The following is a 19763-nucleotide window of genomic DNA, read 5'->3' on the forward strand; positions in this document are numbered from 1 at the left end:
TGGGTGTATGGAGGGATGGAGAGATGGAGGGAGGGATGGGTGGATGGATAGATGGAGGGGTGGGTGGAGGGATGATGGATGGAGGGAGGGAGGGATGGAAGGATGGAGGGAGGAATGGGTGGATGGATGGATGGATGGGTGACACTACTGGCAACTAAGGAGCCCACACAAACCTGGGAAGTCGCCTCACTCATCTGTCCATTCAGCAAATACAGAAAGCCTTGTGCTAGATGCGCGCTCTCACAATCACTCCCTGTCTTACCTTCTCCTCTGATCCAAGAGCCACGGGACCAAACCCCTTTCATCTTCTTCTAAGACCCTTGCACAGCATCCCCTTATCCCACTGTTCCCTGGCATTTCCCCTGGGCCCCTTGTTTGCTCCCTGCAAGCCCAGGGCAGAGCTCACTCCTCTCATTTGCAAGCAGGGGCACCAAGGCCTAGAGGTGCGCAAGGCCACTGACACCCCGCACAGCCGGGATGGGGCTCACTCCCTTGCCCTGCCGCTGGGCCTCGGAAATATTAAACGGCTGCAGAAGGTTTCTCTGAGATACAGATAGGTGGTCTGCACCCAGAATACTGCTCTCCGGGCCCCGAGTCACAAGGAACCAGGGCCTCATGCAGTCCCACCCCTTGGGGACCCCTGGCTCCTGGGCCTACCTCTGCCCTGTACCCATCTCCCCGAATCCTGAGAAGGCTGTGGGGCCAGGCCGGCACTGGCGGGGCCTCAGACAGGAAGTGGGAACAGAGTCTCACTTGACAGGTTGGCACACATGCACTTTTACTCAGGCTGAAAGCCAGCTGGCAAAGGGCAGTCATGAGGCTCTGGCTGAGGGCAGGGGCCTGGGGCTGACGCAAACATCCTGCAGTCAAGTTCAGCCAGGGCCTCTGCTTGCTGAGGAGACAGTCCTGGTGGCATCACCATTCATCCCAGAGCAGTTCTCCACCTGCCTGGGATCTCCCCCTACACCCTGTGGTCCAGAGCACTAAGTCAGGGATAGGCCCAAACCAGGATGATCAGGCTTCCAATAGCCAAGCTCAGGATGGGCAGCATTTTCACAGACAGGCTGTGAAAAAACCCTGTATTCTCCCCAGTGCTACCTAGACCAGGCCAAGGCAGGGGTCAGGCCCATCAGGGACCCTGAACCTTGCCCCCGGGGAAAGCTGGGTGGGAGGTCTGGTGCTCCCCCCCTCCTCATATAGACACCATAGACTTCACAGAGACCTCTGAAAGACAGAGGGTCTCCCTGCAACCGGCTCACAAGGTCTCAACAGCCCCGGGCCTAAAGAGTATTTAAAAAAAACAACCCCCCAAACCCTCCAAAGCTATAATAAATCACCAACACTTAACATCTAGAAGGTTTGTTGTTGTTGTTTTAATGAAAATCCCTGCTGCTGACTTTTCTTGGGGAGAGAAACCTTTGAGGATCTGGCTATACAGGGCCCACAGTCCTGCTTGATGACAGACAGAGCAGGGACAGCCACACCCAGATGGTACAGACCCTTCCTCCGCCCTAGTCCTCACCGCTCCCTATTGCCCCCCACACTTGGCCTACTCCTCCCCAACTTGTCACCTTCTGGCCTGCTGCGATGTTCACACAGGACCCATCTCAAAGAGCAGCAAGGTCTGATCCGCGTTCCCGGGCTCAGCCATTCCCAGGGAACCTGATTTAGAATATCAAGTCCCAAGGGGCAGGACTCAAGACTTCCCACAGCTGTGCATGGCCAGTGGGAATGTCAAGGCATTCTGCTCTACCGTCTCCGCTATGTAACTTTTATAAGACCTTACCAAAGCCACACCACACAACTGATTCTGATCCAAAATCATGTGGTCATCATAGCCACCTGGCCCCAACTTCCCAGAGGCCCTCATTTCTCAGTTCCATGTGGTCAAGACATCATTGGAAAAGCCCTCTGATACCTGGGGTTTATTCTCAAGCTGGACTCTTAAGTGGTCTCCTGGGGTTGGCAGCCCCCTCTGCTGGTCTCTGTGTTTGGAACAGTGCCCCTGTGGTTCCAGAAGCATCCACAGAGAATGTGGGGAAGCTCTGGGTGGAGATAAGACCATGCTGAGACCAGGTTTCCCACTTTCAGGGCAAGTCACCTCACCTCTCTGGGCTTCTGGTTACCTCTCTTTGCAGTAGGGATATTCCTGCCCTTCCTGCCCAACAGAAATGTGAGAATCAAGTGGGATGCACTTTGCCAACTCCAAGCCCCCCGGGCAGGCATGTAGGGCTCTCTGCTGTGCTCCATCCACTGATGGTCAGAGGAGAAGAGCTCAGGGGAGTGTCTTTGCTGGGACTGTCAAGGCCAAAAAGAGGGACTCAGGATAAGCGTTATCCAGCCCAACACTAAACTAAGCACTTCCTGCTTGGGAAACCAGAAGTGTCTCTTGTGGATCCGTACAAAGCTTTATACTTTCTGAAGCCCCTCTCCCTGCCTCCTACCCACTGCTTACCTGGTCTTGGGCAGCAAAGTTTACAAAACAGCTTTGCTGACCATGATCTCATCTGTGTATGGCATCGCCCTCTTCCCTTTCTACATACATATATACACATAGCTACTTCCTATAGCTATGCCAGACCCCCATCCCCAGCTAAGTCAGGGTAAGTCCTTGTTGGTTTTGACTTTCTGACTGCGTAATGACAACCACAGCTTCCAACCCCTGAGGCTCACTCGGAAAGATTTTTCAGAATACACACACACACACACACACACACACACACACACACACACACACACACACATACACACACACAGCCAAAAATCTTCCTGACTGAGCCAAATTAAATACAGAGGCCTCTAGTTATTTCCATATGCACAAAATGGACTCAAATAAAGCCATTCTCTGTGGCAGACTCCAGCAGACAGGGCTGGGCCAGGCCCCAGGGACGCCCGGGAGTGCCGGGTGGGAGGCACTGGCTCGGGAGGCTGGCTCTGGGACAGAGTGTGGGCAGAGGAGGAAGATGCACACTGTGCAGGCCTCACCGCCTCCAGCCCATCCTGCTGGCCGGAGCCAGGCACACACAGCGGTCTGGGAGCCTGGGACAACCCGGCCAGGCTCTCCAGTCCCACCCCAGACCGGCACCCACAGGAAGCTTGCCTCTACCCTCCTCAACAGCCAGAAAGCACTTTGTAAAATGCAAATCGCTCAAGTCTTTTAAAGTATAAAATCTTTGTCGTGGTCCAAGCGTCTCAGAGGGGCCCCTTCCCTCCCTTCCTCTCTCCTCCCCTCCCACAGGCTCCCAGCCCACCTCCCAGCCTGCTGCCCCTCCAGCGGCTCCCACCTCCCCGCCAAGCTGTGGCTCTGCCGTGGGGTGACTCCCAGCCAGCTCAGGGATGTGCTGGCTGCTGTGCTGGTTCTCTCCCGCTGCTCCCCTGCCCCAGACACTCGGTGTACCACGGCAGAGGGAGAAGAGCCCACAGGATCTCTCTCTCATCCCTCCCGCCCCACCATCTGCCCACTGGACTCCTGCCCTCCCAAAACCTGAGCCTGCAGTAGAGCAGCACTCGCCTGACTGGCCCCCATCTGCACACCAGAGCAGGCCTGCAGAAAGGGTCTGGGGGAAAGATGAAGGCTCAGGGTAGGGAACACCAACCCCTCAACCTCCCACACCTGTCTAGCACAGGGCAGAAAGGGGCTGTGTGACCTTGGGTAAGTGACTTGGCTTCTCTGTGCCTCCATTTCTCAGCCGTAAAATGTGGGCACTGTCTATCTCACAGGCAAATGACACAGCAGACACAAATCCTCAGGCTAGGGCCTGTCACCTGGACGTGCTGGGGGTAGCCGCTGTTATTACCACAATATAGGATTGTTACTCCTCATGGTGCATGGGGGCCACGGGGCCCAAGGGAACTACTATAAGGCTGTGAGTGTGCAATGGTGGGAAGGAACCTTAAGCACACCCTTTGTTCAGAAGTGGGCCCTAGACCCTTTGAGCCAACCCCAGCATCTGCATCTGACGACAGCAAGGGGTGAGCAGACAGGGCATGGCCACTGCTGAGAGCAGGACTGAGGTGGGACTCGGGCCCATGGTCTGTTTTTTAACTACACTTGGTGGAGGGCCTGCTGTGTGCAAAGCACTGTGGAAGACGCTAGGGGTAGTATACATTCCTCAGAATATACCAGAATATTATCGAAACTAATATAGCTATTGCAACTAAAGTTTACCGAGCACCTGGTACGTGCCAGGCTGCAAAAGCAGCAGCATTAGAAGCAGCAGGATGGGAGAGACCGTGTTGGGAGAAGAGAAGAGGGCCTGGCAGGGGCCTAGGGAAGCAGTGTGGTGGGAGGACCACGGGAGGGCCCCGTCTCTTAAGCCAGGAAAGAACGCTCAGTGTCCAGGGCCCACCTGTCTCGGGACAAAGGTAGGTGCCAATGCCCGACTCTGCCACCAGGCAAAGGGCAAGGAGGGCAGCAGGCAGGGCCTAGTGGGTCACTCAGCCCAGGGTCCCAGTGACAGCTAGAGCCTTGGGCACTCCTGACCTGATGTGAGCCCAGGAAAGCCCTGTCTGACGGGGACACACAAGCCTGGCCTCCCCTGGCCGCCTGTAGACACAAGGCCTCTGACACACACTTCTCCAAATGGGGCAGGTATCGCTTGGTCTTCAAGGCTGGGAAACTGGCCGGGTCACCCTGGGTCAACACAGCCAAGGGTTGTTTGGGGAACTCTACACCTTGTCCCAGGATCCCCCGCCCCCCTCCACCAGCAACTGGACCTCTTCGCCTTCACACAATAGGTCCTTGATTAAAAACACTGAAATGTCTGGGACGTGCTTGGAAATAATCTGGGGGCGATGAAATACGATTGCCCGTAGGTGTCATTATACCATTCTCTCTACTTCTGTGTGTGTTTAAAATATTCCATAAGGAAAAGTTCAAAATAGTGCAAGAGTCTGCTATCCACATCAAGGCCTTCCCTGGGCCATTTTGCCAACTCTTAAGTAGGAAAACAAAAACAAAGTCCCGGTTCCTGCCCATTTAAATTACGGCTCTTAGAAAAGTCAATGGCCCCGAAGAAACAAGGAGAGCTGGAGTTTGCGCGGCTGCACCTCCCCCGCTCCTTCCTCCTCTGGTAACAGCAGAGGAAAGAGCTGCTTCCCCAAACACTTCCTCTCCAACCTCCCTCTACACGGGACTAAGCGCACTCTGGGGTCCAGTGCAGGGCCTGGACAGGGGCACCATGGCAGGAATCGCAACTGTAGTCAATACCAATTAATAAGAACCATGGGAATGACCAGCATTTAGTGAGTACCTGCTACAAGCCCGGCGCCGTTCCAGCCCCTCCTTTCTCGTCACCTCCGTGGAGTCATCCCAGGGAATGTGGAGGACAGTTCTTACACCAGGATGACTTCCTGGGCCTGCCAAACCCTGCCACTGGGATTCAAGGCCACTTTCCAGAGCTTCCAAGGGCCCTCTGTCCTCTGCAAAATGACAGAGCACCTATGCCCATCTGAGTGCCAAGGTCCAGTGGGGTCCTCCCGGTGTCTTCGCCCTCCACTACCCAGCATTCTCAGGTCCAGACTCCCCCTGCCCAGTGATGTCAGGGAGCAGGAAAGATACATGAACCAGAATACCAAATCCACTTTCTGGAGAGCTTGGACATTGTTTTCATTTTTGCCTTGGTTTGCTTATCTGCAAAGTGGGAAAACCACCAGTTATATCATAAGGCTCTGGGGAGGTTCAAATAAGGTCAGTGTGTGTAAAATTCAAAGCCCACCAAAGTGTCAGACACTATCATTTTTATTCTGTGGCCTGTTCCAGCTCCAGTCTCAAACCTGTGCCCACTCCAGACCCATCAAAACCAGTTGTGGCTTTGCTCAAAGCCAGCGGAGCCCTTGTCCCTTTCTGACAGGCATGGTCTAGGTACCTGTTGTGTATGCGGCACACAGCCACCTCTCCCTAGCGATCCCCACTTTGACAGTAAGACTCACAGAGGGGGCCACCTTGCCCTGGCAACTCATCCACAGAAGAGCAGAACAGGGACTCATGTCAAGTTCCTCCAGCCCAACTGCCTCCCTGGCTGGGGAGGGCAGAGCAGCACAACGCAGGACCCAAGGCCAGGCTCTGGAACTCTTAGCTGCATCAGGTGCCAGGAGCAGCCCTGGGGACGACCAGATGCCAGTCTTGCTCTAAATACCAGATCTCAGCACAAGCCCCAGGGTGAGAAGTCCAGAGGCAACCCTGCCCCACCTCAGGGCCACAGGCCTGGGGCATCGGCTTCAATGTCCCCACTCCTAAAGTGTCCCCAGGGGCCGTCTCCATCACCCAGGGGCAGACCATTTCCCTGTCCTAAGAAATCTTCACCCTAGTTGAGAGCCAAGCCACCTTTCTTTGCAATTTTTCAAATCCATGGGCAAAGCGGTTACCAAAACGTTTTGGACCATCCTCTCTCAGTGGACTACAAGCATATGCACAAGCCTATGGGCTTTCATCTCCTGTCACCAAGCCCGTAACCCACCTTGCATGTGAGCAGCACCACACCCTCGTATGACTCCCCGCAATGAGCACCCCTCTTCTTCCTTCTCACTCTTACCCCGGCCCTGTCTGTGGCCAAAAGGAGAGAAGATGCATTCCTGTCTGACAACATGAGTCCCACGGTCCAATTTCAGCACAGTCGGACTTGGCAGCCCTGATGTCACAGCTGAAAGCCAGCACCTCTCAAATGTTACCTGTGTGTCATTTAAGCATTTCATGTTGATTAACTTGTTTAATCCTCACAAAAGTTCCATGGACTCCTACTGTCCCCCACGTTTTATGAAGAGGGGAAACTGAGGCACAGGAAGCCGGAGGACCATGCCTGAGATCACTGAGAGTGTGAGGCGCAGAGCTGGGGTTAGGGCTACAGCGGGCAGGACACAGAATCTGCTCCCCTAACACTGGGTTAAACATTCTCAGCAAACGACCACAAGCATCATGAAGCTCACCCCTCTTCACAGATGGGAAACTGAGGCCCAGAAAGGGGATGGGAAGAGGTGACTGGCACCAGGGCTTCCAGAGAGGCCGACTGCCAGTTAGAGCCAGCTCTGCCTAGGCCTCTGGAGGGAGAGAACCCTCCAAGCTTAGTAGGAATCAGGAGAGACAGCAACAACTACAATGACTGTAATGAACATTTATTGAGCTCGTACTGCAAAATACTATAAGGCATAGGTTTGAGTGTTTCACATGTACTAACTCCTTGAACTCTTACACCACCTAACCTCTCTGCCAGAAAAAGGAAAAGCAAATACCATTTGCTTCCATCTTTTACAACAGCCACCGGGAGAAAGTACTCAGGTCAGTGGACAGATCTGGACTGGGCTGGGGCAACAGTGCAATTTGGGAGAACCTAAATGAGGGGGCTGTCTCCTAGCTGGGGATTCTTTCCAATTTTCCAGTTGATTAACAGTCCTTCTCCTCTGGTGTGGGAGCGAGTTCAGCAGCCCGAGTGCATGTGTGTCCCCTAATGACATCAAAGGCCCTGGCCTGGGGTTTCCTCACCACGCAGGAGCTGGTTGTGTTTGCTCTGGTCTTGCAGAGAGTCAGGGGACAGCTGGCTTTTGTCCCCAAGAGCCTGGTCCACACTGAGGCTAGCCTGGGGCAAGTGTGCTACCCTCAGAATGAACAAGTGCTCGGGATCAAAGGGCACAGTCTCAAAATCTGGCTGAAGCGTCTGGGGGAGCAGCTCTTGGGGTCTGGGGGGTCTGGCGAGACACCAGGAGAGTCCAGAGGGTTGTCCTCAAACCAGCCCAAGGCTGGGACATTTGGGAACATTTTGGAAATGCCAACACCAGGGAATACCAGACACACCTGTTCTGTGGCTTGGGAAAGTTGCAAAGGGCTCCATTGTGACCCTGACATATTTTGTTAAAGGCTATTTAATCTCAGAGGAGGCACAGCCTGACATAGGCCCAAAAGCCAGGCGGCCTGAGTTCAAATCCCAGCTCTACGGCTTTCTGGCCAGTGACCCTGGGCAAGTCACAGAACCGTCCCCCAACTGTTCCCCAAATGGGGACAGAAGCCCTTACTCATGAATTGCTTTGAAAATTAAGTACTTCATGCAGAGCTGAATGGCAGCTGCTGCCATTATTATTATTACACTGACCTTTGAACAAAGAGGAAAAAACAGATGCAGTCATAGTTTCCCCGTCCAGACAAATAAGGAGGGACCATTGCTTCGCTTCTACATCTGGGCCTTCGGTTCAGATTAGAATGTCAACATGTTAAGAAAGCTGCAAACCAAGGAAAGAAAATGAAAGGAATGGCCCTCTGCACCAAGAAGCAGGGAAGCCACGGCTACGTTCAAATAAAGCATAAAAGTACATCAGAGTCAGTGCAGCTAGGACCATACCTTAAGCCCCTCAAGGACAGAGGTCACACAAAAAACCACAGAGCTCCAGAAACCACCAAAAAAGAAAAGCACGAGAAGCCACCTTCACTTGGTAGCCTTTTCTCCAAACAGAAGAGGGAGTGATGACGCTGGTGTTGACAGCTCATTGGTTGGGCATCTAATAGGTGTGAGTTACTGGGCCAAGCTGCATGGCCCCTCTGGGGAGGTATTTCTCAGCCCCATTTCATGGATGAGAAAATTGAGGCTCAGACAGGGGAGGCAATAGAACTGAAGCCATACAGCTGGGAAGAGGCAGAGTTGGTTTTGTGTGACCCCAAGGCCTGTGTTCTGTGACATGTGATTTCAAATCATGAATATTGGTTCCTTTACATCTAGTCCTGGGCCCGGCACAAAGTAGGTGCTCAGTAGCTGGGGAGTGAATAAAGGAACTAGGAAAGTGCAACAGTGGGTCGTGTACACCTCTCCTGAGAACAAAGCACCTTCAGAGCAGGAGAACATGTGGGTGCATTCACTCACAAGATGCCCAGCTACGCCTACCACTTGGCCACAGGTGTCAGAACTCACAGCCCCAGGGTTTAAAGTGGCACTTGCTTGACTAGGGGTACAACCACAGCAGCGAGAAGAGTGTCAGGTCCAGGTGGCACCGCGCCATGTTTTCCATCATAATCCCCATCCATTGCTTCCCAGCAGCAGCTCAGAGAGGGTGAGCAGCCAGATTCTCTAAGGCTGCACCAATTAATTCTTCAAGAGTCTTAATGGCCTTTAAACTCATTATGGTTTGCTTTTGAGGATGAATGATAAGTCACAGTCAACAGCCTTTGAGCATCCTCACCGCACTGCACAAACACACACGCTTCTGGGCCTGAGGAACCCGGGCCACCTCTGTGGGGCTCTCTCTCCCAGGCTTCTGGCCTTGTGCAAGCCCCCTGGGTGGCTGTTCCACCCATCCTCACAATTCAGAGGAAATTTACAAAAGGGGAAGGAAGAGACTCCCACAGGTCACTGGCAGTGGGAGGAGCAGAGGGCTGAGTTGGACAATCGAAGTTGGGACTGGAGGCCTGGGGCCGACCAGCACTGCCAGGACTGTCAGGCACAACCTCAAGCATCTCTGTGAAGCAGGGCATCATTCCCTTCCACGGAGGGGAAACTGAGGCTCAGAGGGATGTGGTAACTTGCGTAACATCACAAAACTGAGATGGGATTTGAAACAAAGTCTGTTGGCCTCCCTGAGCAGTTCTTTGCTGATGCCCTGAGCTGCTCTGGACCCACACATTCTCCTGGCAAACTCAGATACCTTGTTCCACAGAGTCCAGTCGGATAACACCCGCACAACCGCGCATGGGTACATGTGCGTGTGCACACACACACACACACACACACACACACACACACACACACACACCCTGAGCTCCTGGAGCGGGGGGAGCCCTGCTCAATCCCTTCCAGAAACACCTATTTGCCCAGTCATCACACTGTTTCACTGTGCAGCTGTCAGTCCTGTCCATGTTTTTGATCTGAAGCTGTGTAAATATTAGCACAGCTAGTTCATAGTCCGACTTCCTTGAGCAAAAGCCTGAAACTCCTGGCAGAGGCTGGCAGGGGCCTTCCAGAGGCCCTCCATCAGAACATCTGGCCTCTACTCCAGGACATCCTTGTAATATTCTGGTCAAGTCGCCAGGTTCCCTATCTGAATGTGCCCATTTAGAGAGGGAGGGTAAGGAGAGGCCCGGGCTGGAAAGACTGTCTGGGATCTGTTACAGACTGGGGCTTGGGGGGACGTTCTCCTGAGGTCTCTGGAGCATGGTGGCTCCTTTCTGGGTCCAGGAGCTGGCCTGATTTGTCCCTCCCAGCCCATCCACTTCCTTCAGAACCACATACTAGGCACTAGGGAGCAGTGATCCACCTGCTCTGAGGCTGAAGGCTGAACTTTGGGCTGTGCCCGACCAGAGCTTCTCAATCTCCAGGTCACCTGGTTTGAGCTCTGAGGCTGGGGGAGTAGCGGTTCATCACCAACCCTGATGACAAAAGGACAAAAGCAGGCTTCCCTGCAGCTAGAAGATTCAGATTGGATACAAAGAAGGACTTCCAATAAGAAAGGATGAAGGACCGAGAAATATACGAAAATGATGGCTATGGGCATCCCAACTGGAAGGGTAACACTGGGCATCCCAACTGGAAGGGTGAAACTGGGGAGGGTGACACTAAAGTGCCCCTAGAGGAGGGGCACCAGTGAAACCCTCTCTCAGCTGGGAGCACAGGAAGAGGTGTAGCCTGCAGAGCATGCCGACTGTGTCCCCACTAGTCTACTAGTGCCAGGAGAACAAACACCGAGTTTCACTCACTGCTGTGTCCCCAGTGCCTAGACAGGGAATGCTCACAGCAGGTCGAACAAACCACATAGCCAGGGTGCTGACAAGAGTTAACACACTCGACCTCAGCTTGCTCTTCTGCGACGTGGAGGTGCCGGAGCCACAAGGACAAGAATGCAAATGCAATCCCGGGTGGGACAGCTGCGTAAGGCAGTGGCACGTGTGGGATATGAATATCGTGACCCCCATTCTCGGACTGATGCCACCAATTCTAGACAGCTGGTCCTGCAGCTGCAGCTCGCTCAGTCTCCGCCCCAGACAGGAGAAGTGCCCGGTTCCCAAGAACCGAACCCCCACAACCACACATGGAGGCTTCAGGCCCAGAGTCCCAGGCCCCTGGGGTGAGGAGGGGGCAGAGGGGAACACATGCATGTTCTTGGTGCAACTGCCAGACACACACTGCAGAATTTTTGAACTCCGAGATCAAACGGCTGCAGGTGGGCTCCTCCACAGCCTCCAAGGGGTCTGGCGCAAGCCAAGTCAGCTTGTCAACAACAAATCCTCTCGGCCCCACAGCCTGGCTCCTCCGAGGGGCCTGCTCAGGGGGGCCGCTGTGCTGGCCAGCGGAGCAAGGAAATCGATATTCTCAGCACATACACACTCTCTCTTTCTCCCTCTCTCCATAAATACGGGCCCTTGGACACTCAGGCAGCCGCCCACAGGCCCCAAAGCAGAAAAGGGTTGGTGTCTGGGATAGGAATTTGTTTCCCCGACCCCACAAAGACTTCATCCCCGAGAGCACCAGGCGCACATAAACGCGAACACCCAATCAGCCCCTCGTTGCCGCCCTCAACACGACAGCAGCAGCCGCACAGATCTCCGGAACCCCCCGCCCCCCCCCTCGAGAGCTCCTGGGTGGCCCGGGGGAAGCACACCTGGGCCACCTGCGCGCAGTGTCGCACACACTTGCCCAGGGTCTCCCTGACAGCGCACACGTGACCCTGGAGACAGGCCCGGGGTCTCGCATAACTAGGCCCGCGGGGAGACTCCCTGGCGGGCTGCCTCCAACTCACAAACTCCAGTCCTCTCGCTCTCACCTGGCACCGGGTACCCACTTCCAATCAGTTTCTCCCACCGAAACTCACCCCCACACAAGCTCCCATTCCAATAGTCACTCGACAGTGAGTGCGTGCGTGCACGCAAGCGCGCGCGCGCACACACACACACATACACACACACTCCTGTCCGGACACCATCTCTTTTTCTCACAAGCACAAACTCAGGTCCCCGGTCCGGGTGCACACACACCACTACAGCCTCACTCCACCTTGTCAGCCCTCCTCCATCCCTCGCACACAGGCACTCATCACACACATTCTGACAGTTTCACGCACTCCACGGCACACCCATCCCCGCAGCCTCTCTGGCACACACTTAGAGCCCCGACAGCTCTACAAACCAATGCACAACAAGGCACCCGGCTCTCTCCACAAACCCACAACATACTGCACACAACTGTGCAATGGCTGGGAGCTGCTGGCACTCCCACCCCGCCCTGCCGGCCCAGGTCCGTGCAGCTCCTCCCCAGAGCTCTCTCATCCGAGGCCCGGCGCTCAGACCCCTCCACCCACCCCGACCCCCGGCCTCCACCCCGCCCGGGGCCCTTACCCGCTGTCAAGCTCCAGCTCCAGCAAGGATTGGGTCCGCTCCGAGTTGCAGTGCAGGCACCACATGGCGGCCGCGGCGGGAGCTGACGGGGCCGGGCGCCCAGTACCCAGGCCCCGCCGAGCGCTGCTGACTCCCGCCGGGGCGGTGGGATCCCGGGGCGGATCCCGACCCCCGGAGACCTGACCACACACCACGAGACCACCTCGGGTCACCCAGATCAGTGCCCGCCGGCTCCCGCTACTCCCGGCGGCAAGTCCGAGCTCCCAGACCAGCCAAGCCCGCCCCTCCACCACTACACGGCCGCCGCCACCCGCCCGCCTGGCGCAGAGCGAGGCCGGGCAGGAGGAATGTGGCCTGAGAGGGGGCGGGGCCAGGGGCGGGATCAGAGGCTGGACTAAGTTGGGGGCGGGGCCGCGCGGAGCCTCGTGGGGGAGCGAGAGGGCGGGGCTGCACGCGAGGGGCGGGGGGAACGGGGCGGGGCTTCTCACGGGGGCGGGGCAAGCAGAGCCAAGTTGGGAGGAGCGCAGGAGCGAGGTTCTCCCGCGGAGGCATTCCCAGTACCTTTTCTGAGAAGGCTGTGCACTCTCTCCAAAACAGAGTCCCCAGACGTGTAATCACAGCAAATATAAAACCCAAACCAACCAACTGTAGGCTACCCTGCTGACGGCGTCAATCTCTGCCAATCCTGGCTTTGGCCTCAGTTTATAAAATGAGGTTTTTGCTCCCCAGAAGGTGTGGTTCAGGGATTCAGATGCTGGGCTCCATCCTGAGGCTGGGGACACCCATTTAGGGACTTTTTGGTGAGACTCTGATGAAAGCAGCTTCTTTGTCCCTAAGCCTACCCAACCTCCTGCCATTCCCTCACCCAGAGATAACTTTCAGATCCCTTCCACTCATGGCAGGCTTAATTCGCTATTAGAGCTCTTTACCTATAATTGCTTCTCAAGACACCGTGATGAAGGTGGAGCTATGAGTTGCCCCATTTTCCAGAAAAGGAAATTGAGGCTTCCTTAACTTCTGCTTCCAGGCTGCTCAGCTCTCCTCACTATGAGCAGTCATGGCTTGCTGTTCTCACTTTGCATATTTACTTGTTTATGGCCTGTCCTTGGGCTTCATGAAGGCAAACATAGTGCCCAGAACCCACACTTGTGGAATGCCTAAATGGGGTTGGGAGACATCAAACAGCCATGGTCATAATCAAAACCCCACCTGCCCCACCTGCAAATCCACCTCCTGGAGGGCCAGGCAGCTGACAGTTCTGCGGGAGTTGGGAAGCTATAGGAAGCCACTAATGCAGGGACATCATCTGGTGCCTTTCTGAAGCTTTCATTTGGAGGGAGGGGGTGCAAAAAGCCTAATAATGAGTGTTATTCCCAGATGGGGAAAGTGGGGTGCAGTGGGGGACAGTGAAGGAAGAGGGCTGGGCTGGCCCAGCTTGCAGCACAAGCAAAGGCCACCTCTAGACCCAGTTTAGTAGCAGGATTCCCAGGCAGCAGGCTGCGTGGGAATGCAGTGCCCCTCACAGCCCCCTCCACATATCTTCTCTTCACTTCTGATGTTGTCTTTGTGACACTGTAAATAAAGACTAGGGATGGGAGAAAATATTTGCAAATCACATATCTGATAAGGGTCTGGTATCCATGCCATATAAAGAACTCTTGCAACTCAACAATAAAAAGGCAAATAACCTGATTTTTAAAAATGGGCGAAGGATCTGAATAGGCATTTCTACAGAGAAGATATATGAAGGGCTAATAAACACATGAAAAGATGCTGAACATCACCAGTCATCAGGGAAATGCCAATCAAAACCACAATGAGCTATCACCTCCTACCCACCAAAATGGTTAGAATCAGGAAGATGGATGGAATCAGGAAGATGGACAAAAGGACCTACACGTAAAGGTTCTGGGAAAGAGAAGACTACTGAGACACGCTGCTCAGACTGCTACCACATCCAGCATCCTGGCTGGGGGAGGAGGGAGTTAGAAGGGGATAGGGTTGAAATAGTCCACTTAGGGGTGGTGGAAAACCCCCACCCCAGCTTGAACAGCTCTCTAAAAATAGGCTGCAATAAATGGAGCCAAGAGAATTCCCCCAGCCCAGCTGCTGGAGCACTCCAGACACAGGCTCCAACAGCCTCACGACCTGGATTTTCCAAGAATTCCAGGCACTTGTCCAGACCCACGGCCTAGCCGCCTGCCAGGATGGTCTTGGCGACATGGTTCCAGCTGGGATTTAGAAGAAGGGGGTTGCATTTTCCCTTTAGTATTTGGAATACCAGAGGATGGAGTCCTTGAAAACCAGATGCCTCTTAATTCTCTTGTTTTGTTTTATCTTCCTACAAAGTGTGCTTTTTGCTTCTGCTCGGTTAACTGCCTCACAGATTAATAATTTAGGGACTCATGAGGCAAGTGAAAAAGTTCCAGCATGGAGAGGCAGAGAAAGCCAATTTTTCTACTAAAATGACTAGACTGGGCAGATTTCTTACATATTCCATTTGGGCAAATTGCTTAGCCTTCGGAGTTGCAGTTTCTCAGCTGCAAAGTGTGGTTCATGGACCATATGTACCCTGGCGAATTCTCCTTGCTGTTTAATTTAATTTAGGAAGCATTTATTAGTGCTTACTCTGTGCCTGTCATCTGAAGCCTCAATGGGAGACACTGATGTGAAAAGTGTCCCCCAGTATGATGTTAAGATAATCTGTAACTCTGTCCCACAAGAGGCTTCCAAGATGAAGGGACTTTTGGGCTAGGCCTTGAGGAATGAGTAGGAGGTCATATACAGAGTATAGGATTCAAGAAAGTCATGGAAATGTTTAGTTCCACTGTACTGTCCTAGGTTGCAGTACTGTTTCACATGCCATGATCTGACTCCATCCAGATCCCCCTGGCTTCTGACAGCCTCCTATCTCCTAGAGCCTCCCCACTGTCCTTCCATCAGACATGTATGGCCTTGTCACCCCGAAGCCAACCTCTACAGTCCATCTCATGGCTAAGACCTTTGGTTTCAGCTTTCACTGTCACTTCTCCAAGAAGGCCACCCCTAACCAGCCCCTAGTCCAAGTTAGAAACACCTCTTCCACACTCTCAGGTTTATTCTGCACCTGCTCTCCATCTCACTGAGCTGGACTGCCATGGCCAGTCCTCCCTCCTGCCTCCTACGGGGCCTGGGACACAGAGGTGCTAAGCAGTTGAATCAATCCAGCCTAAGAGTCAAATCCGGCCTGCTGCCTGCTTTTTTAAAATAAAAGTATTTTTTTAAGTTTATTCATTTATTTATTTTGAGAGAAAGAGAAAGAGCATGAGCAGGAAAGGGGAAGAGAAAGAGGCAAAGAGAGAATCCCAAGCAGGCTCCCTGCTGTCAGTGCAGAGCCCGACGTGGGGTTTGAATTCACATACCATAAGATGATCTGAGCTGAGGTTGGATACTTAGCCAATGGAGCCACCCAGACACCCCTAAGATAAAGTTTTATTGGAACATGGTCACACTCATTCACTTACATATGATCTACTGATACTTTTGTGCTACAACAACAAAGCTGAAGAGTTACAATGGAGATATGTGGCCTACAGAGCCCATCTAGCCCTCCACAGAAAAAGTTTGTCTACTGTGAAATAAATGAAGCCCTTCTGAGGGAGTTTCATGTTGGCACCAGCTACCCTGCCTAACCAGCCTGACCTCCAGGGCCCTGCCATAGCCTGGAAGAGAAGCCAAATATGGGGGAAGGTGGTGATTAAAACTTTAGGGCCTGGTCAGGTGACCTTCTGACAAGATGGCCACATGATGGGATGATTTGCTGCTACAAATGATGCTTACAGAGCTCCTTACCCGTGTGTATGAGGACTTAGGTCCAGTGATATTCATTCTTTGTAACACAGAACAAGGAGGAGGAGACTTGCAATGTCCCTCCATGGAGACCGGTTAAGTAACCTGCAATATGCCCGCCAGTGGAGTCCTACGTTAGCAAGATGGCGGAAGGACCAAACACAGGATCTGATCTGAGATGTGACACCATGATTTAAAGTCCAGAAAACCGTGATATGTATTAACAATAAAACATATAGAACACTAGTGTGGTTAGATAGCATGATATGATCGTAAACTATTAAAGAAGATCCAAGAAACATGTACCAGTGGCTGCCTCTGGAAAGGGAAACTAGGGTTTCCAGAGATTCCGGGAGATGGGCCTCTGCCCTCTAAGCCTTGTTGGGACATGGCGGGAAGGAGATAGGAGGGCTTTTCACATTATGTCCTCCCCTCCTTTTTTAAAATTTACATTCAAGTTCGTTAACATATAATGCAATAGTGATTTCAGGAGTAGAATCGAGTGATTCATCCCCTTATGCCCTTCTATAGTTTTCAGAATTTTAAACAAGTGTTTGTTACCTTAAAAAAGGAAGCCAGTGCAATACAGAAATCAATACAAGTCATGGCAACCCACGGGTCTGGAGACGTGTGGGAGACCCTAAAGCCCTCCAGAGCCAGTCCTCAAAGACCCCAAGTTCCATACTGTACTGAAGCCACCTCTCAGGCCACTCTGGGTTCCTTGTCCTTTGAGTAGGTGGTGTCTTACTGCCAGCCATGAAAAGCAACTGGAGGTACACCATAGCCCTTTCGAGGCCCCTTTGGTGCCCATGGATCACGAATCTGCTGCTCTTTTTAACACTGAACTTCCCTACCTCCCAGCCAGGATGCTGGGTCTAGAAGGACGTTCTGTGTCATCCCTCAGGCACAAGCCCTCATTTTCCAGATGGGAAAACTGAGGTCCCGAGTGATGAAGGGATGTGCCCTGGGGTGTGTGGCCAGTTACTACTAGAGACAGACACGGTGCCCACAGCCAGCGCGGCGCAGCAGGGCTTGTACAGCCTGGCATTCGGCCCGGGTGAGAGAGCTGTGGGTTCCGTACAGAGCAGAACTCATTCATCAGAGGATCGGATGTTGTGGGAAACCAGAGATAGCACAGGATGCAGAATTGTGCAGTGTGATCTTGGAGAAGCTAGTCAGCCCCCCAGGGGAGAAAATCTCCAGATCAATCAAGCTGTTCTTAGGTGCCAAGTTGCTTTTGAAATTTCTACCATTTTTCACTGGGTATCATTGAGTCCCTGACTCTTTACAGTCTCATCCCCAGCAACCTAGCTACGATACAGCTCCTCCCAGAATGCACCAGGCACTCTTCTGTTTCAGTGGCTTTGTTTATGCTGTCCCCGCTTCCTGTCCCACATCTTCATCTGCTTGGCAACCTGAGACTAATCATCAAGACTCAGCCCAAATATCACCTTCCCTGTGCCCCATATCCCAGGTGGGGAGAAAGCCCCCCAACGAGACTGTGGGCACCTTGGAAACAGGGACAGTGGCTCTCCACCCACTGTCCTGGGGGTGGGTTCAGACACTGCCACATGACTAGCTACCAGTGGAGTTGAGTTCCCACCATAAACCCTCAGTGATACTTGGGTTCGCCAAGACCTGGCCCACCACAGGTGAGGTTCAAGTGGCTTTAATGTTAGCATAGCCTAGAACTTCAGGGCTGGAAAGAGTCACCATTACCCAGTGCTGCCTGACTACTGGGTTAGGAGCCTAAGCCTAGGGAGGGGGGAGCACTTCCCCAAGTCACTCTGGGGCACAGCCAAGAACTGGTCATCTGACTTCCTCTCCATGGATCCTTCCCCACTGCTCTGACAAAGCAAACCACAGTCAGGGAACTACTGTGGTTTGAGGTGTAAGGAGGCTGTTTTCCTGCGGTCTTTAAATGAACAATAAAAATTAAGTGCAGTTCTATTATGCCAATGGTTGACAAATGGATTAGCATGGGCTGTGAGGGCATGGGAAGGATCCTTAGGGAGGGGTTGTGATAAAGGACTGAATGGTTAGGACACAGGATCAGATGCAAGGAGAAACGAAACCTCATGCCCATAGAGGATGGCTCTGTAGGAGCTCTGAAAAACTCAGCATGTGCTCAGTGACTAACAATGTGAACCAAACAGCTGGGAATGATCACCTCCTTCAAGAGGCCCTCCTAGCCTGGATTCCCAGAACAATCCATGCTTCTTGGTCACGAGTGCCCACTGGAACCGCTGCCAGAGGGTGGGTGATATTTGTGAAGGAAGGTGATGGTGGTGGCCGTGGGTCACAAGGTGCTAAAAAATGCATCCCTCGGTCTGGCCACTCACCTGGGCACACTCCATCCCTCCTGGTCCCTCTGGTGGGACCAGTCAGGTAGGTGGGCTGCCTGGCCCAGAGGCCAGGGGGCAGGGCCTGGGGAAAATAGACCTGTGGCTTTTTTTTTTTTATAGTTTATTTATTTTTGAGAGAGAGTTAGACAGAGCATGAGTGAGGGAGGGGCAGAGAGAGACACACACAGAATCTGAGGCAGGCTCCAGGCTCTGAGCTGTCAGCACAGAGCCCGATGTGGGGCCTGAACCCACGAACCGTGAGATCATGACCTGAGCCAAAGTCGGCAGCTTAACCAACTGAGCCACCCAAGCACCCCAAGACCTGTGGCTTTTAAGTGCAGCTACTTCAATTATGGGTCTCTTTTCAAGTGGATGGGAAATGGTCATTTGCCGGTCTTGTCACACAACTCAAGAGGCTTGACGACACAGGAAGAAATTTAGAAGCAAAGATCTGAGCTGCTATTTCACCAGTGAAGGGCTCTTCTCTGACCCTACACTGACCCCCACATCACACTGTGCATCCCATTTCCCATCAGGCAGCTGTGCCAGTCCCTGGATACCATCAAAAGTGACGCCACCTCAGGCCCTCACATTCATCCCTCCTTTCCCTGGCTGGTGGCACAAGGAAGTCACTGCCAGATCCTCAAGGATAGAGGAATGGGATGCACAATGCTTATGCTCAGTGAGTCAGCTTTCCCTTGGGGACAGCTCTGGGAAAATGACTCCGGGCCTCTCTCTGACCACTCTCTGTACCTGACATTGTCGGAGTCCAGCTCCAGCAGGTCCAAGGCTCCCTAAAGGATGGACGGTGTTGGTGAAAGGGAGAGTGAGCACCGGTGCTCAAGCAAAAATCATTGAGTGGGGGCTAGACATTGGTTGCTACCTGAAGTCGGGAGGCCTTGCAAACCCGCCTTACCTCACAAGGAGATTTCTCGACTTTAGTGAGTTCAGAAAATGGCTTCCAGCATGAGATGAAGCCCAGGCCGCTATGGTCCTCCGCTCCAGCCTGTGGAAGGAGGCAGCCTTGTGGCCAGTGGGCCTGAACATACATCCCAGCCCCCAGCCCCCAGCCCCCTAATGTTAGCTTGGGCAAATCACTCAGATCCTGGGGGGGCTCTGCAGAATCACCTGTATACCATCCTTACAGGAGCGTCGGGGGGCTTGCCAGGAACACCCATAATTGCCTTTCTAGGCAACTCAACGTCTGCCCAGTGCTGGCCTGGAACTTTCGGAGTGACTTCTCTGTATGCCCCACTGTGGGCTGCCTTCCGGTCTGGGGGCTTGAG

The 19763-nt window shown here is 53.4% G+C and overlaps 1 protein-coding gene across 11 annotated transcripts in view; it reads right to left on the reverse strand.

Moving 5' to 3' along the window:
- The window catches only part of IQSEC1 (IQ motif and Sec7 domain 1), a 164142-nt gene that overhangs the window by 53932 nt on the left and 90447 nt on the right, over nucleotides 1-19763 (reverse strand). For 2 of the 11 annotated variants that reach the window (XM_029919190.1, XM_029919184.1), the window contains exon 1: nucleotides 12305-12384. The exons of the other annotated variants lie outside the window; for them this stretch is intronic. In XM_029919190.1, coding sequence (XP_029775050.1) covers nucleotides 12305-12369 — 65 coding nt within the window. In that variant the 5' untranslated portion in view covers nucleotides 12370-12384. Of the gene's footprint in view, nucleotides 1-12304; nucleotides 12385-19763 lie in introns of those variants that run through there. 11 annotated transcript variants of the gene reach the window in all.

Source organism: Suricata suricatta, chromosome 12 (assembly GCF_006229205.1).
Source record: "Suricata suricatta isolate VVHF042 chromosome 12, meerkat_22Aug2017_6uvM2_HiC, whole genome shotgun sequence".
Classification (NCBI taxonomy): Eukaryota; Metazoa; Chordata; class Mammalia; order Carnivora; family Herpestidae; genus Suricata; species Suricata suricatta.